The 23316-nt window shown below is 48.5% G+C and overlaps 1 protein-coding gene across 6 annotated transcripts; it reads right to left on the bottom strand.

Annotated features, from left to right (window-relative positions):
* Positions 1 to 1143: 1143 nt before the first annotated feature.
* NCLN (nicalin) lies at positions 1144 to 18058 on the bottom strand. 6 transcript variants are annotated; one of them, XM_054981397.1, is made up of 15 exons: positions 17803 to 18058; positions 14183 to 14373; positions 13074 to 13218; positions 11793 to 11887; positions 11187 to 11267; positions 10275 to 10378; positions 10093 to 10181; positions 9658 to 9797; positions 7796 to 7986; positions 6870 to 6957; positions 6710 to 6781; positions 5754 to 5914; positions 4357 to 4410; positions 3363 to 3441; positions 1144 to 1689 (listed from the first exon to the last, which is right to left on the bottom strand). In XM_054981397.1, exons 1-15 carry the CDS (start codon positions 17987 to 17989, stop codon positions 1630 to 1632), a joined length of 1737 nt encoding a protein of 578 aa, XP_054837372.1. In that variant the 5' UTR covers positions 17990 to 18058; the 3' UTR covers positions 1144 to 1629. The 6 variants fall into 6 exon arrangements, with proteins under 6 accessions (XP_054837372.1, XP_054837374.1, XP_054837375.1 ...); XM_054981399.1 differs by having other exon boundaries at positions 5754 to 5917; positions 6743 to 6781; XM_054981400.1 differs by having other exon boundaries at positions 6743 to 6781.
* Between the last annotated feature and the right edge of the window lie 5258 nt (positions 18059 to 23316).

Here is a 23316-nt window from a genome sequence, read left to right as displayed (position 1 = left end):
TTAACAAATTTTGACCTTTAGCGCAGCATTTTAAAAATTGACAGGCCCCACCCTTGCATAACTCCTGAAAATACACTCACCCTATTGTCTCCCCGTCTTTTCCCCTCACGTAATGCAATTTTGGAATGGAAAGCAGCACGGTACAGCCTGATCTTGGAAGGTAAACCCCTGGCGAGAACTTGGGATGAGCGATCGCTAGCGAAGACAGGTTGCTGTGCAGAGGAACACAATGGCAACCCACTTCTGCTTCCCACTTGCTGGTGCCACCATAAATCAGTTGCAACTCGATGGCACATATGTACATAACACAACATTTCATTTCCACCCCCCCCCCCCCACCCAGAGGTCTCCCAGCCAGTCGCTGAGCAGGCAGAGACCAGCTTAGAGTTCTCTTTGCATGTTTCATGCTCTGCCCCATTCTTTTTATTTTTTTACAGCATAGCTTTTATTTCTCCTTTTGACAATTCCTGAAGGGGCCAGCTGATGCTTACAGTGTTTGCATGGCCATATAAGAAATATTTGAGCAATCAACACCTTCCTTGCCGAAGCCATACAAACTGCCTATACTGAATCAAACCATCCATCCCATCAAGGTCAGTCCTGTCTACTCAGACTGGCAGCAGCTCTCCAGGGTCCCAGGTGGAAGTCTTTCATTTCACCTACTAGCTGATCCTAACCTGGAAATGCTGGGGATTGAACCTGGGACCTTCTGCTTGCCAAGCAGATTGTTCTACCACTGACCTACAGCCCCTCCCAACCTAAGAAAAGATCCCCTACACAGGCGTAGCCCTTGATTTCCAATTAAACACCAGCAGTTGTGTTCCCTCCCACCCCCAGCCTGAAACTTCCTGCAGCTGGAGGGTTTTCGAATCTGGCTAGCAAAAACTACAAATGCATCAAGGAGCAACGTGGGTAGGGGCTCTTTTTGTTCCAAATGAGCCATCCTAAAAGCATGCAAACAGTACAGTGCCTACAAAGGATCAATGCACACACCCGGCCCATACTCCAGTCCAGAGTCTCTGCAAAAAAACAGGCCGTCCAACCTGTCTACCTCCTTCCCGGAGCACAACCGCTGAAGGAATTCTCATTGTCAATCCCACAATGTAAGTTATGAAATGACAGTCAACGTATTGAAGGAAGAAATCTCTTGGTAGTCCTTTAATTTACATGTGCACTTAAAAAAACCCAACATAACAGCCCCCCCCCCCACTGCAGCCTTCCAAATCCTCTCTTGACAGGCAGGCCCCACACCCTGGCCTCCAGGTTTCTGCCCCCAAAGCTGGGACATATGGCACAGTTCACTCACTCCTAGTTCAGCAGCTTCATAAATACAGAACCGTCTTTGCTCTCAGAAAGGCTCTCCGGGGTGTGTGTGTGTGTGTGTCCCCATGCCCAATCAGTTCAAGAGAGGCGGTGACGTATCTGCGGATGTCGTCTCTGAAAAGGGGTGGGGAACAAATGCAGGTCTGCAAAATGCAAAGAGCGGAAGAGTTCTGGATCTGAGCCTCTTCTCCCATTCCAGTGTCATGGGGGGACAGCAGCAGAGACTGGTGGCAACAGCAGCATCCAGCGCAGGAGAAGAGGGTTACGAGGGGCTCCCCTTCCAATGGCTCAGCTCTGAATGTCCTTTCACTGCTGCTTGGACTTGAAGGACACCCTCCGTACCAGCTTGTAAAGGAGACTGAAATGCTAAAAGCCAAACAAGACAGACCCGGTCAGTGCAAACCTCGGATCGGCCTCAGAGCCAAACCCAAACCACAGGGTGGAATTGCCTGCAGGAACTCCTCCAGTTCTACTCCTGCTGATTTCGGGAGGGGCAGCGGTGTCGAAAACAGGATGTAGCCAACACAGCAGGAGTGCGCCTCAGAGCCACATGCTTACTACAGCCACTGTAAAATGTGTGGATCTCTAAGGCACTTCTTATTGAGGCTTCATTTTCTCAAAAAGTACAGCCCAGCTAAAGCCCAATGCTTTTAACCCCCCTTCTCCTTGTTTAATAAGTCAGTTTAAAGCAACTCTCAAGGAGATCAAGCGGCTTTCAAAGGGCTCATGGCCGGCATTTTTCTAGGATCTCAAAAAACTCAGACTTATCAGCTAAGATCCAAAGAGCCGGGAAATCATTTCAAGTGACCCCCACAGGACCACAGACCATCTACTCACCCTGCTTTTGAAATGGAGGGAGGGGCTCAAAAGCAGCGGGGAGGGGATGTCAAAGACTTGAACAATTGGACTCGCTAGCCTCAGTAACACTTTGAATCCTGGCTGTTAGCCTGAACTATCCCTCACCCCCTCCAAACTAAACACAATATTTAAGACCAACCAAACTTAAGTTTTGATATATTTGTTTAAAAGTTTTACTTCAATACCCATCTGTGTTGTCCAAGAGCTCTCTCAAAGTACTAGAATTCAGGGCACCGAAAGAAGTTGATGGATAGCTGATTCAGGCTGATAGAGAACTTGTGGAACTCCTTGCCACGGGCCATTGAGATCGCCACTAGCACAGGTGGCTTAAAGACAGGACTAGACAAGCCCCTGAAGAAGGCTTTATTACAATTATTGTGGCTAAATGGGAATTTCCATCTTCAGAGCAGACTGCCACTGAATACTAATCACAGTGTGGCAACAAAGGCATCTAAACCTCAAATTTTGGAAACAAAGTGGCAGGGAAGCCCCTGAGAGGGGATGAAGCAGCAGCATTTTATCCCTTTCCTGACTTGGCCTTAAAAAACAATAAATGAGAGTAGAACAAGCACGAAAAGTACATGTTTTCCCCCAGAACTCCGCCACCAATTGCCTCTCCAGTGGGCAAGGGACAGCCCCATCAGCAAATACAGGGAAAGGGTTCCAACTCTGCAACATTACTACACCTGCTCAAAGTTTTTTTTAAAAAGCATGACGTGAATTGCAAAGCCCTGAAAGCCTGAAACTGCACCAAGGCTTCACGCGAGAAAAGTGTTGCTGCTTTCACATGCCGTCAGCTTTTTTCAGCTGATGGGGGATCCCCCTCCCATCAGCTGAAAAGTAGCCAGCGCACACCTCTACTGCAGAAAGCCCATCCCTGGTTGCCTAGGAAACTGATTGATTGGCACCAGGCTGTCTGCACTGACAAACCAAAAACGAACCAAACAAACCGGCCTAAAGTTTGTCAGAAATGGGCTCTGATGAACCACTGGTCTGCAAACCACAAACCTGGCTGGTTCGTGATGAACTTTGGTTCATATTTCGGTACGTGCCCATCTCTACTCATAGCAGTCTCCTTGCAAAGATTTGCGCAAAAAACATTCTGAAGTCCCCACCAATGTTTCATCTTTGTACTGCTCCATCTATATTACCACCACAAAAGGGATATCAGTTTTGCTCACCTGGACTGCGACATAGGCAATTCCGAGATAGGCTGCTATGCAGAGCGCCAGGAGGAGATCAAAAATGGCAGGCTTGACCCTGAAAGTTCAAGATGTGTAGCCATGTTAGTCTGTCTGTAGCAGTAGAAAAGAGCAAGAGTCCAGTAGCACCTATAAGACTAACAGAATTTGTGGTAGGGTATGAGCTTTTGTGAGTCTGAAGAAGTGATCTGTGTCTCACGAAAGCTCATACCCTTCCACAAATTTTGTTAGTCTTATAGGTGCTACTGGACTATTGCTCTTTTCTCTCGGCCCTGAAACAACAACATAACTCCTGTTCAGATGTGATTACTTCACTTTTGGCATGGTCTCCAGTTGTGCTACTCCAGAAACAGGGGAATTAAGTGAAGGCATCTGAATTCAGGCTCCATTTTACAGAGGAGTCTGTACCTTGGAGCTGCTTCCCAGGCAAGCTGCATCCAAGGGAGGCCCTCCCCATGGCATCCCGTCTTCCTCAGAGGGAACAGTTGCTCTTCTAGAAAGGAGAGCATCCGTCTCCCTATACCTTGTCCTCTGACCAGAACGTATTCAGGATTCCATGTAGAGGCTTATAGCTCCCCCACCCCACCCCTGCCCCCATCAAGGAAATCTGAAATGGCAAGTGGCAATAGATGAACCTGGCTTACGGACCAGAATGAAAAAGTCTAGCGGAGCTCTGGAGAGATCCTGCCTCACTGCGCCCCTGGCACAGACTCTATTCAAAGCTGGAGCGGGCGCACAACATCACAAGGAGAAGAACCGAGCAAACTTCTGGACCAGCCACTTGCAGGGACTGAATTGCAGGGGAGTTTGACAAAGCATTTCCTCAGTCTTTCTTTGGCTACCATCGCCAGATTTACAACTCTCCTCCACAAGTGCAGGAATGCAGACCCCCCCCCCCCCCGCTCCCCCAAAGCAAATCAGCCCTACAGTATCAGTGGCTGCCAGGTGACAGTCCAAGATCATGAGCCCTTACCTGTAAGCATTCATCACCTGCTTGAGCTGGTCGTAGAACACAAATTCAGGATCCCTGTTTCAGGGTGGAGGGAGAGAGGGAGGAGCCCAAACATTTAAATTTTAAACACAGTTTTAATCCTTAGAAGGGAAAGTCATCACATGAAACTACCTTGTGCCCAGTTTGTTTGCCGATCAGCAGGAGAGCTATTAATTGGAGGTGCTGAAGACTGAACCTGGGACCTTCTGCATGCCGAGCGCAAGTTCTACCCTCCGCAATTCACATCTCATCACTGCGAAGGGCAAGAATGCCTTGGCCATAAATCTGCTTGCTAATTCTTGGCCCTGCAGCAACCATTGTGTCACAAACCTTGCTGTGATTGCACATTCCCCCACACAACATCTTGCTGAAAGGAGTTTTAAAATCTTAATCCAGGAAAGTGAGAGGCTACCCACACCCACCACACACACTGCAGTTAAAGGTCTATGGAGCACGTATGTCCTCTATGGAAGTACTTTTATTCCTTGATGCCTGGCCTGTTTGTTGTTTCGCCTACTTTTCAGTACAAATTCCTCCATCATTATTATTTGACCCCAATTTGTTTTCCTAAACTGTGCTATTTAAGACATTTTTATCTGCTGATTTTAATTTTTTATGTGGCAGATCTTATTTGGGGATTACATTTTGTTATACTAACATTTTATTTTGTATGTGGAAGCCATTTCAAGAATATTGTGATTTTTGACAGGAGAGGGAATAAATGTTTTAATTACATAAATAACTTAAGGAAGCCAACCTACACCTTATAAAGGGACAGGTGAGACAGGAAGGGGGGGTTGTAAAGGTGACCTCCCCCCTCGGCTCCAAATACTCTGTTAAGATGCTGGAATAGAGCTGTCCGGAGTCTTCAAGCATTTTTGTGCCTGCATTCTGTTATCACTCCAGTTTGGGCAACAAGGAGAAAGAAGGGAGGGGGGATGAATACAGGGGATGATAATGACCCCCACCCCCTCAGCAGAAGACTGGCAACTGGCAAAAGCATGCTGTATGCATAAGTGCAGACAACATTGTTCTGTTTGGGGAGGGGGGAATTTTTTTAACTTTTAATATTTTTCTGCAAACCTGGGGGATCACCCAAGCTTGCAAAAAAAAGTTTACTTCAATGTAAGTGGTCCAATGTAAGTGGTCCTGTTTTGCAGACATAGACACCTGTAGATCAGGGCCTCTTGGTTATTACTATATAATAGTTAATAGCACATTATAAATATTGCTCCCATGCCTCTATGGAGCTGATGGCAGCCCATGGTTGCCCTCGCTCCGCTTTATCCTCACAACATCCCAGTGAGGTAGGTTGAACCAAAGAGAAACTGGCTCGGGATTTGAACTCCGGGTCCCAGTTCAACCCTCTAACCACTTACCGCTTATCTGCCTTAATGTGGTGCTGCTTGACATCTTTCAAGTACCGGCTCATGTAGTATTCAAGAGTATTGATGAAGGTGCTGTCTTTGTCGACCAACTGAGCGGCCCTTGGCTGGCTGGTGAGCCAGTCCATCACCGACTCCATCTGCTCCTGCTGGATCTGCTGCAGAAGGGAGAGAGGGAGGCAGAGAATGTGGGGCCACAGTAGTAGAGATGGGCACGAATCGAATTATGACCCAAAAGAATGCACGAACCAAGCTGCTTTGCGGTTCGTGAACCAGTGGTTCGTAGAAGCTCGTTTCCACGAATTTCCACAAACTGGTCTACTGGTTCGTTTGGGTCATTAAGGGGCAGTTTAAATGGCCATTTCCCAGGGAAATGGCCATATAAACTTTCCCTGCAACTTGAAAGCGGCAGGTCCCTTTAAACTATCAGCTGGCAGGCGGAAGGGGGGATCCCCCCCTTGCCACCTGCCAGCTGATAGTTTAACAGGACCGGCTGCTTGCAAGTGGCAGGGCCCTTTAAATTGCCCAAACCCCAGCCCCACATTTACCTTGCCCTGCGGGCCTGTGGCATCCCCCATCCTCCCACAAGGTGGGAGAAGGCCATTTTTGACCTCTTCCGCTGCTGTGTGGCCCGCAGGGCAGCAGAGGAAGCCGAAAACAGCCTTCCCACCCCTCAAATGGCCGTCGGCTGCCATTTGCAGTTTAAAGGGCCCTGCCGCTTGCAAGGCAGGAAAGGGTCCTTTAAACTGTCAAATGCCCCTTTCCCTGCCGCTGCTAAGCAGCCGGAAAGGAGCATTTAAACTCCACGAACTGGTTCGTAAACTGGCCCCAGTTTGTGAAAATCCACGAACCTCATGGTTTGTTTTTTTTGTATTTCGTGCCCATCTCTACTCAGTAGATCGAAGCCCATTTGGCCATGCTTCCCTCAACAGGTCTCCCCCCTGACTCACAAGAACACTTCCCGCAGGCTCACACTTGCTCACCATCTGCTCTGTGAAGACCTGGAGGTCAGCAGGAACTCCCTGGCGAAAGAGGGAAAGAAGAGGCGGGGTGGTGAGGGAGCAAAGCAGCTGTGGAGCACTAGAAGGAATAGGGGAGGAAGAGCCTGACCTTTCCGGTGAGGTTGTAGATCACTCTGGTCAATGCCTCAATGATGATCCGAGTGTTGCGGGTTAGGATTTGGGAGTTGACCCGTGCCCTGCAAAATAGACAACCGTATCACAACTTGCTTTCTTTGGTAGAACACCACCTCTCCAACAAAGCATAGCAGGGTTAAGGGGAGACTGACATCTCCAGAGGGAGATTTCCACTTCCAAATCCCCAGTCTATGGATTGGAACGGATCCTAGAGATCCACTCCACTTGTTCATGGTTTTCTGCCTTTGCAAAGAGCATCACTGCTAGTGGAGCAGCACAACGGGACCCAGCCCTGCAGTTACCACCTCTTTCTCCACAGTTTGGTGAAGGCAACATCAGGCTGAAGGTGGGGGAACCAGCCTTCTCAGTGCTCCTCAGCACAAAAAGCTCCCCAAATTATACACCAGTAACAGAATGGCACCCTAGCTCCTAGAGCACAAAATAAACACCAGTCCAGGGAAGAAGGGGTTTAAACGCACACCATCCAAAATGCTTCCCTTTTGGAATGACACTGGAAGCAGAGCTGTACCTGGGCCTCTCTCTGAGACCGTATCAGATGCTAGGGACAGCCAGTGCAACTGTGCCAAGCTGGTAGGGTTTCCAGAGTCAGCTGGCTGGCCCTTGCTGGCGGAAGAGTCTGAACCAGCAAGTTTGTCTTTAGATTCTCACAGTATCCCATGCTCAGCCCCAACACAGACCTCTACAGCAGCAAACGCAGCCAGATAAAGACTCAGAAGAGCAAGTTCTGCCCCTTTGTTCTTGTAAGGTTCCCCAGGAACAAAGCATTCCTCAGCAAGCAGCAAAAACACACTCTCTCTCGCTCACATACCACCACCACCACCACCACCACCCCACACACACACACAGCCACCACCTAAGCTCTTAGCGCAGCCTTCTCACCCAGCAGCTGACCTCACGTCCATTATGCTGTTGCGCAGGCCATCCCGATGACTCTCCAGGTGAGAAACAGTGAAGGCTGGGAGGCGGCGGATGGCGAAGCGCTCGTGTTCCCAAGCCAGCATGTCTTCTGCCAGGTTGATCTTTTTGTGCACCATTGAGAACTTCACTTCCGGAAACTGGCTGGCAACTACCTGTGGCAAAGACAGCAACCACAAGAGTTATGAATAGCCATCAACCCCTCTCTATCACCTCCTGGAGAACTAGCAAGAAACCAGGCAGGGTTTTTATTCTGTGCCAGCTGAGGAGAGAAGGGCTGGCAACACCAGCTCTGCCCACTGAACCTTGGATCAAGGACCCTTTCACACCTTCCAGCCCAGAGCAAACTGAGTCTCTAGCGGCTGCCTTCTCCAGGCACCTCAGCTTCCAAATGCCAAAGTACCCAGTCAAGGGAGAATTCTGGCCCAGCCCCCAGCTTCTCACAGGGGAAATCCAAAAAGCAGGGAAAGCTCTGGGAGCAGGGACTCTGCTGGGGACCAGATGGGACACCCAGGAGGCAACCTAGTACTTACTGTATGTTCCACACACACACACACACACACACACAAATATTAAAGACTCAACAAAAGCTCTCGTTCCCACACTGTTAACAATATCTCAGGAAGTTTAGTACAATTTAAAGTGCTCTGTGCTCAAAGTGCTTTCTATTAGCCAGCATAACAAAAGTTAGTACACAGTAATACACTCAACAAACGGCAATGTCATCTGACATATGAAGGGAGCGATTCGCAGATAATGTACCTGTAATTGTATGATTGGAGACAACGGTTCAATCATTCCTTTCGCTCCTGAGGAAGCAATTACATGCAAAACAAACCCCAGCCAGCAGTTTGTCGAGCTGTATATATTTTGGGCTCTGCACAGAACTTCAAGAAAGAGTCATTATTCGGCTGAACCACTGTCTGTGTTCGTGGACTCCCATTCATTATGAGTAACGGAACTACGGGTGGAAACATTAACGGGCTGCTTTAGACGCTTGAATGAAATTACTTTCAATACTATTGATTTAAAGGAATGGAAGATGTATTGAGGATTGATTAAGAGTATTACTGTGTACTAACTTTTGTTATGTTGGTATAATAGAGAGCACTTTGAGCACAGAGCACTTTAAATTGTACTAAACTTTCTGAGATTTTGTTAACAGTGTGGGAATGAGAGCTTTTGTTGAGTTTTCAGGTTTTGACACTCAAGTATAACAGCTTCTTCGATCCATAATCTACCAATATTAAACACAAAATGTGTTATGTTAAACATTTTTTTTTAAAAACTTGCATATACACAAGCTACAAAATCTTTTCAGGCTTTTAAATCCACCTTCTAGCTGAATATGTTCTCAGCCCAACCAGTCACTGGACACTTTTTGTGGTTCCAGAGTGATGGGAGAGGAGGAAGACACACATCATGAACTCCGCTTCAAAAAGAAGCACTCAAGAGGACCCCACCTCCCAAATACTGCAATTCAACATGCCGTCATATTCTGCGCTGCTGCCCATTCAGCAACTGCTGCGTACACCTTAACAGTCACCCTTTTTCATACGAGAACTTAAAAACAAAAGAACTGAAATGTTCAGAAAGCTCAAAACTCGAAACAGAGGCATCGAAGTGTGAGTGTAACGATACGCCAGTGCTCTTGTGGTAATTCAACTGCCAGCAGGTGGCACCACCGCTTTACCTAACGGATTATATATAAAGAGGATAGAAAGGCATTCGCTTTAGCATCCCACCACTCTGCTACTTTGCATGTGTTCCAGAGATTAATGGCTGCCACCACCTCAAAAACAGACAGCTTACACTCATCCCCTTACCAGTTCCAGCTCCTTCAGGAAAGCGTACTGAAGGGTCCCCTCTTTAGGAGGCTTCGAGACATGCAGGTGAAGACTGTTCCCTCTGCCCAGAGTGTCCAAGCAGAGGACAAAAGCCACATTGTCCTGCAATAAACTGGAATCTGAAACAGATACACAGCTGCAATCAAACTATCCCAGTCCTGGGGCATCCAAGAGAAGGCACCTTCTTTGCATGGAGAAACAAGGCCCACATGAGAAACCTGGTGGCCACAACCAAAGTCTGGGAAGCCAACCAGTTTCCTGGGGCTAGCTACAAGGCTCAGGGATGCCCGTCCCTGTCAGCAAGACAGCAGCCATCAGCTCTTGCAGCAGCTTGCCAGCCAGCCCCATCTGCCATGCTCCTCCTCCCCACCTGGCATCCCCAAATGCAGAGGGCATAAAAGAAGCCTACCGCACCTGTGTGATCCAGGTTGTCTTCCAGCCACCTCTTTGTCCCTTGGTAGTTGAATTTGCCACCCCCAGAAGCAAAGAACAGCAAATTATACCTGCATGTGTGTGGGAATGGATGGAGGGGAGAGTTAAGTTGGCAAATGAATACCCGCTGCCTTCCAGAAACATAAAAACAGCCCCTTTCTTACCCAGCATGGGTCCGCTTGTAGGTGTAGAGACGTGAAAACAGCCTGGCCAGTTCTAAGAGCACTGAGACTCCGCTGCCATTAGAGTCAGCACCATGGGAGAGCCACTGGAAGGAGCGGGGGTGGGGGGGGGAGAGAAAGAAGAACATGAGGCTGGTGGGGCCAGACTTGGGAGCAAAGGCGAGTAAAGACAATGAAGGAAAGGGCTGAATTGTATCATCTCCCTACACAAATACACCACTGAATGCCAGCCAGAACCCTTGCCACAGAAGACAGCAGCAGCCAGCGATTCAAGCAGCCTTTTAGAAAAGGAAAAGGCTTCCTCTATACATTAACAGAGGATGGCTGTTAGCCACAATTGGCAGGAGTTGCACTGGAGGCAGTCTTCCTCTCAAATGCTGAGCACAAACATTGTTAATGTTCTTAATGCCTATCCTGGTAAGCTTCCTACAGGCACCCACAGAGCCAATGAAATGTTTGTTACATGGACCAAGGAAATTAACTCTACAAAGTTCATTCGGATGGAATGGCAATTACATCCAAAGGATCAGACGAAAGATAAACGGCTAAGGCAGCTTGGGACCTCCAACGGGACAGGCGTCTGCCAGCTGCGCCAACACGACCACTGGCTGCCATAGCACTTTTTGTACTTGTTTTCCTTCTCAAAAGGAGATGAAAAATGTGGTGGGAAAGGGAGAACAAAAACACTTGAAGGAACACAAAGGGAGAAAAGGACAAACAACAGTCCAGATTGGGCAACCAAAACCCAAAGGGTCTCTCCACTGGACGCATTTAGAAGGTGCATCTTAGCAAAACAATCCAGGTGACTCCAAGCAAGTGGGCGAAAGGGTACCTTATGGAAAACACCAAAAAACTAGTGGGCTTAGACTAGGGGGCTTGCCAAGGCCAACATACCGGGGCAACACCGAAGGAATCATAATGAGCCACTATCACAATAGTAGGTAGGTCTTCTCCTCCCAGACCGGTCAGCCGGCCCTGATGAGGGAAAAATAGTTAACTGAGGGAAATGCACATCACCAGAAAACAAGCCAACCCAGCACACTCACCCCTTAAGAGACAGCCTAGCTTGTGAGCAAGTGCAGAAAGCTGCTCCCCTACATCCCACCCCCAGATGTTTGGTAAGTGGACACATCTAACCAGGTCCTCCTGGGAACAGCACCAAGCCTCAGAACCTGACCCCTCCAGGATGTACGCCTGGGTACTTTCCCTACAACATTTCAGGAGGCTGATAAAAAACAACCCACTTTCATGAGGCACCTGAGTTGAGTCAGTGTGGTAGGATCCTCTTGTTCTATTTGATTTTCAGATGCTCTGTTAATACTGGATGGCCCAGTTTTTACGAATGCCTGGCCCTGACTGTTGTAGCATTTGTAGCTTATGGGCTTTGTTGCATATTTATTGTGGCTTTTTTGATGAAGGTCAGGGCATACATTTTGAGAAGAAGAAACTAAAGGCAGCACCCACGCAGAGCAGGCTTCATGCAGACCCTCCTAAACTCACCTCCACACTGGTGATCTGCCAGTCGCTGATGGCTTTGCTCTGGGCCCCACTGGTCACCATCTGGAAGCCATTGGCAGTGGCCGTGTGCAGCAGAACTGGGGGAGGATATGCAATCGGTATTCAGTCCTACAATTAACACCCGTTCTCCTAAAGGATTAGGTGAAAGAAACTGAAGCAACCCATGAAAGGGCCAATGGGGCACAGTGGTTTGGTAACTTGAGAAACAACATGGAGGACACTGGGCCCAGGGCCTCATAAGAGTCTAACCTACCCCACCGAGGGGGTGTGGGGCAAAATGGATGAGGGGACGCCCACCTTGAGCTCCTCAAAGAAAAGGCAGTATAAAAATGTAAACTATAGTTTAATTATCTGTTCATTCAGGGAGAAAATAATTTATTATTGTCAAGGACAAAGAAGGCAGATGGGGGAGCCAAGGAGGACAGTGAATTGGACTACTTTTTCTTGATAAACTGGCAACATCTCTGTCACATTTTTATTCCACACATTTCCTCCCTCAAGGCACCGTACAAGGTTCTCCCCTCTTCCATTTTATCCGCACAGCAACCCTGTGAGGGAGGTGAGGCTGAGGGACAGGTAGGCCCAAAGTCACCCAGTGAGCTTTATGGCTGAGCAGGGATTTGAGCTTGGGTTTCCCCATTCTTAATCCAACATTATTCTGTATAGCTGATATAACTGATGCCTGCTTCTTGCTTTAGATAGCGTACTCCAACGCACGCACGCACGCGCGCGCGAAATAAAGGCCCAGGCTTCTTAACCATCTGCCTGCCTGTGGTGAATAAGGAATTGCCTACAGTTGACTCAGGCTAAAACCCTAAGTACGCTATTTTTTAGGGAGTCTGCCCAGGTCAGCTCATTGGGACTTTGTCCCAAGTAAACCTACTCAGAAACTGCACTGCAAGTGGAGAAATGAGCAAGATGACGAGAAAGAGGGATGGCTCTGCCGTTTACTGGCTGGGCAGCGCAAGCCCCCCTAGTTTTCTCCGAGAGACCGTCTCTGAGGCAAGAACATGCAGACACCCGGCAGGCCCAACACACAGCAACACTTTTTTCTTCATTCTGCACAGTAAGCACAACCAGAGTGCAAAGGTAAAAGGCAATTAAACTGCCTCTTGTATGATGGGCAGGGACAGAGACTTCAAACCTGTGGTGGTTTAGCCTCAGATACGCTTCTCGATGTTAAAACCACACAAGAGGTAACAGGAATGCAATACATCCAGGTACACATCCCTGAGGAAACTGGTAAGTTTCAAAGAGGCCTACCTTCAGCAGCTGAGGCCGAGCCTTGTGATGCAGAAGCTGCCTGTGTTTGTTCATAGATTGAGAGAAGCTCGTCGTCTTCCTCTGCAAAGTAGACTGGTACAATGGTTTCCATGGCCAGCATTTCTGGCTCTCTCTCCATGAATTGCTGAGGACATAGGAAGATGCACGAGGAGTCAGAGGAAATCAAACTGCCCCAAAGAAAGCAAGCGTGTTACAGCCGACCTGGGCGAAACCGCCTTGCATTCAGTTGCAGCGATAAAAATGCTTCTCTCTCCTGTACTGCCAGGCTGACAAGTGGGGCAGTGCTATTCCTCGAGGAATGGAAGCTGCTGCCTTTGACAATGGCAATTCACAGCCCGTGGCTATGCACCATGAGCTTGATGTCCCTGTTCTAGATCTTCCCCCTGCCCGTCAGCAGCTGGGAAACCGACAGCACCTTTTTAGCACCTCTTTGCAACAGGGAGCCTTACTTAGAGGAGGTTTACATGAAGGAGTTTCAATACTTGGAAGCACAATTTAAACACAAGAGTCAATATTGCTAGACAGAATTGGCTCCACTATCCTCACTGCCTTTTCTAAGCATCCCACGATGGAAATGCAGCAAAAGGCTGCACGATCTTCCAGCACTAACCTAACACCTCCTCACACCTGCAGATGTGAGGCAAACCAGCAGCACAAAACCCAAAATCAGTCGAGCCACAGGTGGGGCACAAGATCCAAGAGTATACCCTATTCTCCCTCGTGGCTAAGCAATGCAGGGGAAGACAGCACACGAGGACACAGCTATCAAGAAACTGGCCTGCCCATATGGACCTTCTTACTGTGGGATCTCACGGCTCCCTGCAAACACAACCACTTATTTCAGCAAGCTCACACAATTGTATGGTTCGAATTTCATGCAGATACTTTAGGACTCTTTTTCCCTTTAGAATTTGGCTTTCTGGGCTGTAGAGTTCTGGACTGTTCTGAACAGCAGAACACCCAAGTTCCCCACCAAGAACGCTGCTGATGTAAACGCAGCCCGATCCAGATCTACTTTCCGCCAAACTCAGAAGGCAGCAGACTTGGTGGGAAGACCACCTCTGTCATGCTTTATAAAGGATGCTTACCCGGATGACATCCTGAGGCACTGACAACATGCTCTGCGGCAGGATGATCACCACGGCGCCAGCTGACTGGCGGAGGGCTTTTTGGTACTGCTCATAGGAAAAGTCCATTAGCCGCATCATCACGCAGCGCCGACTCAGCACATCCGCTTCCACCGTGCGCGCCTCTGTATTTAGCACAGCATTCCTAGTGCCTGGTGGAAGCAGGAAAAGGGACCTCATAAGTGTCTGCGATGATGTTTGGAAGCCTCAGACAGTCTCCATTTTCAGCCCCAAGTGAAATTCCGCCCCTTCAGGGAGGCTTGCTTTTTAATTCCACCAGTATCACCATTCCCAGTTGTTTGGTGTGGGGCTCTCCAACAGGGACTTTGGTCTGAATCAACCTGATACGGTGGGAAGTATGTGCAGTGGCCCGTGAAAAGAAAGATTATTTCCTGCCTCAGCTACAAAAACTGTCTTGCCAAAACACAATGGAATACAAAGAGACTGGCAGAAACACCACCCCAGTATACTGCCGAGTTCTGAAGGGTATGCACCAGATTTTGCCAGCAATGCCCACCTTCTCTAATGCATTAACACACTCACTGATGGCTGTGGGCTTAAATGCACCCAACGTCGGTGTGGAGTTAGAATTCTGCACTGCAGTCACAAGCCAGTGGGGATGTATTTACTGCGCTCTCTTTCCCCATTACTGGCTGCTACTTGACTGTGCTCCTGTATTACATGCACCATTTCAACAACTGTTCTATTATTATTCATCTACACTTTTTAGTTTTCTATGCTGCTTTGACAGTACATTGTTTATGGAAAAGCCAGCTTTGCAAACAGGGAGGGGAAGTAGCTCAGTGGCAGAGCATCTGCTTTGCATGTAGAAGGTCCCAGGTCCAATCCCTGGTGTGTGCAGTTAAAAGGAGGCAACGTGAAAGACATCTAGCTGATCCCCAAGAGAGCTATTGCCAGTCAGAGTAGACCATAAGAACAGACCAAGACAGTTGAAGACAGCTTCATTGAGTTCATGATTCCTGCTTACTTACAGTTGCTCTAGTAAGAGCAGTCACCAGCACATTTTTAAATGGTTAAGTAGCCCCCCTGCCAGGAGAAAACATACAGGCTGCCTATACATTTCCTCTAACAGGGCCGAAAAGCAGCTCTGGAGGGCAATTTTCAGTAAGGAAAATGATGCTTTGGAGAAAAAAACTGGCTCACATCCCCTTCAAAACCCCTATAAGTTTCTACACAGCCCCTCCTGTAGCAGCTGAACTCCGCTGCATGGGGACAGTATGTTTCACTGGGAACCAGATGCTTAGCTAAATCAAGCCACCAAGACTGACTGGAGCTAGTCTTGATTTACAAGCATCCCATGAAACTGGAAGCCTCAGGGACAAAGGATTACACTTTTGTCAGGAGGATACAGGTGCTCTGTGCAGACCTGCTAAAATCAAGCAGCCAAAAACTCATATCTGATTTGTCCCAGGAGCAAGCGAGCCTCCTCATTTAATAGCTGGTGGGAAGGGGTAGTCTATATTCACAGACACTGAGGTATCAAATGTGTAATAATCCATGCAAGCTGACTAGGGAACACCTCCCAATTCACACAACAGACTTTCTCAGAGTGAAATACAGCATAGAATTAAGTGGTATAGTGGTCAGAATCCCAGGTTCATATTTCTCCTCAACCAGGAAGTTCACCAAGTCACCTGGGGCCAGTCACACAGTCTCAGCTGAACTCCTTCACAGAGCTATTGGGAGGATACAGTGGAGACAGAGAGAACCACGTGTGCCACCCTGAACTCCATGTAGGAAGGGGCAAAACAACAATGTGACAAGTACACAAGCACTGAGTAGGTGCGCCCAACCTAGAGATAAAAACTAACCATAGCCTCCTTTCAAGCAATCAACCTTACTTCTTCACCTTCACACTGCTTGTCATCCTCACAGAAAGGATGTGAGCTGCAGAGGAGTTCCTGGAGATACCCTCACAAAGTTGCAACAGCATTCTGCTTGCCACACATCTACCCGAGCCTCTTAAGCAAGGAACTGGTAAGACTGGCAGAGCAGCTCCTTAACATCCTCCAGGCACCCCTTTTGAGGTTAAATAGATAGTTAAAAGCCATTAGATAGGGACATAGCCCCGCCCCTCCACCTGAGAGGAGAGAGCAAAAAAAAAAAAAAAACCTCCTGGGAGAGTGACATGAGGAATTATTTATTACTACAATGTTTTGCAATGTTTAGTTGGCTAATCAGGTTGAGTAACTGATTAAGAGACCTTTGAAAATATGTCACTAATCCATCAATCTTTCCTATATTATTTGTAATATGCATGCCAACAAAAAAAGTAGGAAGCTGGGCACCATTTTAGACGCAACACTCCTCTTCCTCAGCCCTGGAAACGCCTCTTCCAAGATGGGACCTGCTGTGGCATGCATATACATTTTTAAAAAGGCATTCTTTGCCTGTAATATTTTATCAGTATGCAGCTTTAATTGAGCAACGGCTTAAGAGTTATATTATTCATGGACTAAGACTGCAATCCTAAACTTACTGGTTGGGAGTTAGTTCCATTACACTCTGGGATATTTACTTCTAACTAAACACACAAGGGACTGCACTGCAACATTTATTTAATTAACTGAGTAGCAGCTTCTAATGCAAAGTAATGTTAAAACTAATAACTATGCCAACAGCGCAGCTCTAAGCAGAGTTATACCCTTCCAAGCCTACTGACTTCAGCTGGAGCGTGTGTGTGCCGTCAAGTCACAAACAACTTATGAGGATCCCAGCAAGGGTCTTCCGATGCAAGTGAGAAGCAGAGGTGGCTTGTCAGTGTTTTCCTCTGCAGAGCCTGTCTTAATGGTCTCCATCCAAGTAACATCCCTGCTTAGCTTCTGAGATCTGATGGGATTGGGCTGTATCCTGCCACCCCTCCCTCAACAGGCTTAGAAGGGCACAATCCTGTTTAGGATAGCACTACTATCCCATTTCATTCTTTGCCAAGTACTTTTGCAAGGCCACTTTCTTGCCAATACGCTCAGGGCAGTTTATAATTTTTTTTTAAAGCAACACACACAGAGACAAAAGGAAAGAAAAACTAAGGACTCTTGGCAAAGGACAGCTTTTCGGGGGACGACGGAAAGCAACAAAGTCAGCTGGTATATATTTCAGCAGGAGGGGGAAGTTTGTAGTTTGCCAATGAAAAGCAGTCACTGGAGACTGCAAGCAGGAATGGAGTACGGGTTGGTGGCGGAGAGGTGCCCTCGTGTACAGTTTTTTCTCCCGGCTCAAAATAGCAGTCAGGGAAGCCATTTGCCTACTTCCAGTAGTGCCCCCCCTACCCTTGTTGCTTTGAGTGGAGGGGGAAGTGGACGGCCAAGAGCCCAAGCCTCGCCTCCGCCGTCAAGTTCTGGGCATGACTTTGGGCCACGCAACTACCCTCGCTCTAGCCTACCTCGCAGGGCTGTCAAGAGGATAAAAACGAGGGGACTCTGCAGAAGGGCACCGGGGGACGTCACGCAAGGGACAAAGGGCTCTCCACGGCCAGCAGGCAGCCACGACCGGAGGCTCCGAGCACGGCCCCGCCCGCTCCCCCCCCCAGGCCCCCCGCCCAGCGCCGCCGGGCCCCTCACCGTAGGGCTGCCCGCCGAGCTCGTACTGCTGCATGCGGTAGACGGTGAACTCGTGGGCGGCCGAGGCGGGCGGCGGGCCCAGTAGCAGCAGCAGGACGGCCGGCAGCACCAGGAGGAAGCTGAGCGGCAGGCACGAGGCCTTGAGCAGCACCGAGCCCAGCACCTCTTCGCCCGCCTCCTCCAGCATCGCGGCGGCGGCTCGGGACTCGCTCGGCGGGGCAGCCCTCGCTCCCTCAGACCGTCGCCTCGGGCACCGCGCGCATGCGCGCCCGCGGGGGACGCCGGGAGATCGAGTCCGTCCTCCCCGCTTGGCGCGCGAGGCACGCTGGGAGTTGGAGGCTCTTGGCCTTTTCCCGCTATGGGTGACGGGGAGGGCCGGGAAACTGCTCCGAGGAACGCTGGGAAATGGAGGCCGCCCTCACGGTAGGCGCGAGGCATGCTGGGAGTAGAAGGCTCTTATCTGTTCCTGTGTTGCGGGGAAAAGGGCCGAGAAACTGTCACATGCCCTGCCCCGAGGAACGCTGGGAAATGGAGGCCGCCCTAACGGTGGGCACGACGGATGCTGGGAGTTGGGAAACTCTAGTCTCTTCTGACGGTGGGTAACTGGAAGGAACGGAAAACTGTCCCGCAAAGCCTCAGGGAGGTGGCTTTGCCGCAAGGAATGTTGGGAAGTGGAGGTCGCCCTCACAGGACGATGAAGAAGGCGGGGGAGGGATCGCCTCTCTTCAGACTGAACATCAACGGACCTTCCTAAGGGGCCCGAAAGGCATGCTGGGAAGTGTCGCGTCCCCCGCATTTTGCCCCCCTCGGGGGACGCGAAGGCCTTGAAGGGCTCTCGCGCAAAGGCTGACGAGAGAAGGAGCGCGGACCCAACTCAAGGCCGCTCCCTCCAGCCGCCCAGAAGCACTTTTTAAAGCTCTCTGGCCACACTACAAAGTGACAACAGCGAAAGGCGCGTGCCTCGGGGAACGAGAGAGCGCGAGGACTGCTGGGAAATAGAGGCGTTTGGTTCATGCAATGGCTTGTGGGGAATGGGGCGTGGTAGCGGGAGGCTCAGCTTCGCCTGGCCAAAGAGATAGGGGTAGAAAGCAGAACCCTAGGAGCCGGTCACTTCTGGTTCTGATTGGACGCTTATTGTCATTTCCTCTCCAGTTAATGAGCACTTTATTGGTTTGTAAAACTCCAAGCAATGGAGGAGGCAAAGGAATCTATGGCCTTCGGCATTCTGTGGATGAACACAGGGGAATCACAGAATTCCAGCACTGGAAGGGGCCATACAGACCTCCTAGTCCAACCTGCCCAATGCAGAATGAGCTTAAAGCATCCCTGACAAATATTCATCCAACTTCTTGAAAACTGCCAGTGAAGGGGAGCTCACCACCTCCCTAGGCAGCTGATTACACCTTTGAACTACTCTGACTGTGAAAAAGGTTTTTGTAATATCCAGCCGGTACCTTTCTGCATGTAATTTAAGCCCGTTGCTTCGAGTTTTATCCTCTGCTGCCAACTGGCAGCAGAGGATAAAACTCGAAGCAACGGGAACAGCTCCCTGCCCTCCTCCAAATGACAGCCTTTCAAATATTTAAAGAGAGCAATCATGCCCCCCTCAATTTCCCCTTCTTCAAACTAAACATTCCCAAGGCCCTCAGCCTTTCTTTGTAGGGCTCAGTCTCCAGACCCCTCATAATTCTCGTTGCTCTCCTCTGCACCCTCTTGATTTTGTCCACATCCTTTTTGAAGTGGGGCGCCCAGAACTGCACACAGTACTCTAGCTGCAGTCTCACCAAGACACACCATTTTAACAATCCAGATCTCATTGCCACGTGTCAGGGAATGGCCCCACTGACCTGCAAGCTCTGTTCCATTTCAGATGTCCAAGATATCCAGGCATTCAATGGTCATCCCAGGCCTCCAATTGGTACCCCATTGTGGCACTGAGGGCACCCAACTTTTGCAGGGTTTTTCTCGTGGTCAGTTTTGGAAATTCCTGCCAAGAGGGCCAACACTCCTAACTTCCCTTCCGTGTTGCTTTTTAAAGGCTCCGCTTAGTACCCACATGTATCATGACCCAGCAACTGATAAGCATAGGCATGGCTTACTGCACTTGCATGCCCTGGGGAAACAGAGATCTATCAGTCAAAATGCTTCCTTTCCCCAGGGGCCCATTTTAGAAAGTGGGCTGAAATGGTGGACATTGGTGTGGTAGAAAGAGCAACAACCAACATATAAAATAGAAATGAGTTTATTGAAAAAGGAAAGGCCACACGCATATTTTGCACAGCGACGGATCAAACAAGGACTACAAAGAAAAGGTGCAAACATGCACCTCTATGCCCTAGCTAGTCTTATTCAAAGGCAGGGTCTTATAAAACTTAAAAGTTATAGTGGTCTAAAAGCTTCACATTAACTTGAAGTGTTTGTCCAGGCGGCCTGCCCTTTGTTAGCACCATGTGGCAATGACAGCTATCAAGATGGAGCCCATGTGTTAGAACCAAAATGGACCTCATTTTCTCCATGCTAAAGGAATTTATCTCCATTAAATCTTCCCTTCTTGAGGTGTCCAGGAAGATGCAATCTAGCCTCCTGCATCCCAAGTCTTTGTCACCTTCTACATGTCAAATTCCAGCTAAGGTGTGAACTGGCCATTTCATTGTCTTCCACCGGGAGAGCAATTTGAATGTATAAAGCCTTGATGGCTGGGTACTCCTCAGAGCAGTTGAGAGGATGAGTGATCCTTGGGAGCAATCAGTCCCCCACTTCCTAGCTGTCTTCAGCTAACAGGAAAGAAAAAATTTCAAACCAAATGTGGGTTTTTGCAAGGCCCAGACATCAAAATATTGGGATGTATCCGAGAAGAAAAGGCCATTTCTTTATATCATCCCAAACATGAGTAGTGCCTGAGAGATCTCGGCATCACTGCATGGTGGTAAAGTCTCTTGCACTTCCTGTTTTAGTTTCTTCTGCAATAATTCAGCCAGCACTAATTTAAAAGAGAGCTACTGTACCATAGTGGTTCAGTGGTTGGGTTGGGAATCAGCACTCTGCTGGTTGGAATCCCACCACTGCCATGAGCTCAGCACATGGCCTTGGGTGAGCCACTCCTCTCAGCCCAGCTCCTCAGCTGTATTGTGGGGATAATAATAACACTGACCTTGTTCACTGTTCTGAGTGGGGCACTAATCTGTCTAGAAGAGTGGAATATAAGCACAGTTATTAAAAGCCAAGGGCATGCTTGTTCTTTTGAGCCCAAACCTAGGGGCTATACAACACGCTGCCAACAATTTGCAACCAGACCTCAAAAGCAATGATGTGCAGCATGAGACATGCACTGCCTGTTACCTGAATGTTCATGGGCATACATTACCATGCATAGAGGAATCCATTCTCCACTTTGAAGAGATGCAAGGGAAGGGGTGAACACAGAAGTATGACAAGCTCTCTGTTAGCCTCAGCTGGCTATCTTGTTAACTGTGAGTAAGAAAGTTGAGTTGTCTGTTGTGACTGCAATAGAAACTAGAAAGTATTTTGCAAAATATTTTTATAAGGTAAGTCCCTGCAGGTTTGAAAACCAATGCCTTGCCTGTGCACCAGAATAGTGACCTTTGCAAACCGGATATTGCAAAATTTATTTGTAACTCAAGACAATCTACTTTACTTATGTACTTCCTATTTATAACATTTTTGAAAAAGTTTAAATAGCATGTCTCCTTTCCATAATGGTTACATAATAATACTCCAGATACCTGCTTACAAGTGAATCTGTTTGATCAGCTGCTGGAGAACCTCTGGAGGTTTATGGGTAAGAGAGCGCCTAAATTATTCCTGCCCCTTCCAAGAATTCATAGATGAAAATAACAACATGCTTGCGAGTAATATATCCTCACTGCAGAAAACGCTTGGCCCAGCTCCAGAATCAACACATGCTCCTCATCTCTTCCCACAATATGTTGAAATGACAATTTAGAGGGCCAAGCACTTAAACAAATGTTTTCTATTTAAATCAGTGATCCCCAATGTGGTGCCCATGAGTTGCTCGTGCATTTTGGCACCTAGTTGTTGCCTCCTTAAAAGCAAGGATCCACACCTAGTTTTCTTCCACTTTACCGGAGTAGAAAGTGCTTCAGAAGAGCTGGAGACATAATTTTCATGTAAATAGGGAACACTCATTCAGAACAACTTACCTGCATAGGGTTGCCACTCTGGCACCTGCCAGTCCCAGGAGCTTGCTAGAGGTGGACAGTGGACATTGTGATGCCACATCTGGCTGATCTTCCAGAAGTGATATCGCAGCTTCTCCCTCCCCCAATGCTATAGGAAGTTCCCTAATCTCTATGGTAAAGACCATAGAGATTTGGAGAATTCCCCAGAGCATTGCAGGTGCTGTGACACCATTTCCTAGTCACCTGGAAGCGACATCACAGCCTCTGCAATGTAATTTCCTCTCCCGTTGTTCTTTTGCTGAATTGAGTGCATGTGATTGAGTGTGGAAGTTTGCCCTGTGCAGGCAGGCAAATAGAAAGTTGATACTTTCATCATGTGTGTGTGGTGGCCTCAAGTCATAGCTGACTTATGGCAACCCTTGGAAGGGTTTTCATGGACAGCGACTAACGGAGGTGGTTTGCCATTGCCTGCCTCTGCAACCCTGGTCTTCTTTGGAGGTCTCCCATCTAATTGCTAAGCAAGGCCAATCCTGCTTAGCTTCTGAGATCTGACAAGATCAGGCTCACCTGGGCTATCCAGGTCAGGGCGCTTCCGTCATAGGAGTATGTTTGTCTCAGAACCACCCAACATTGTGCATGTTTGGCCTGAACTTTGACAGTCGTTTGGGGATTTAACTCATCAGCACATGGGGTGCCCATGCCATGTTCCCAAAATTCCAAGGACACCCATAGGTTTAACAAGACAGGGGACTCCTAGTATAAATAAATATCCCTGACTGAGGTGGAGGGGGAGAGATGGAAGGGAGGAAAAGATATGGCATTGCATGCTGATGTGCATGAGTGTATGTGTGCCATATTCAAGATGTGTGTGTTCACACCTGTCTCACACGCAGAGATTTTACTCCTAGATACCCAAGTGTTCTGCAAAATGGAGATAGGGACAGGACAAAATGAGGGAGGGGGGAACCACGTCCAGCTCTGAGCACCTAGTAGGAAGGGCTCAGGGTAAAAAATGTGTTAGATAGGGATGCGACAGTAGGAACTGTACAGGAAGAGGACACGTGAGGATTCATGGAAAGGAGAATCCCATTCCCCCCACCCCCAGATCCAGCTCTGTCTCGTTCCTCCCCCCGCCCTTGCCATTGCTGCCCCCTCATCTTTCATGTGCCATTCTAGGTTGCTACCACTCAAAATATCACTGATGTTTTGGAGAAGGGTTTTTTTGTTGTTGCATGTACTAATATCATTATTAACTTTTTAGCGATTTGAAATCTCCGGGGGGTATCTTTTAAAATATATATATAGATTCTACTATAAATCCTGGCTCCCCCTCCTGCCCCTGCTTCAGAAGCCT

This window comes from Eublepharis macularius, chromosome 5 (genome assembly GCF_028583425.1).
Source record: "Eublepharis macularius isolate TG4126 chromosome 5, MPM_Emac_v1.0, whole genome shotgun sequence".
In the NCBI taxonomy this organism is placed as follows: Eukaryota; Metazoa; Chordata; class Lepidosauria; order Squamata; family Eublepharidae; genus Eublepharis; species Eublepharis macularius.
Note: the sequence above shows the minus strand (reverse complement) of the source record. Positions and strands in the feature narration are given on the sequence as shown.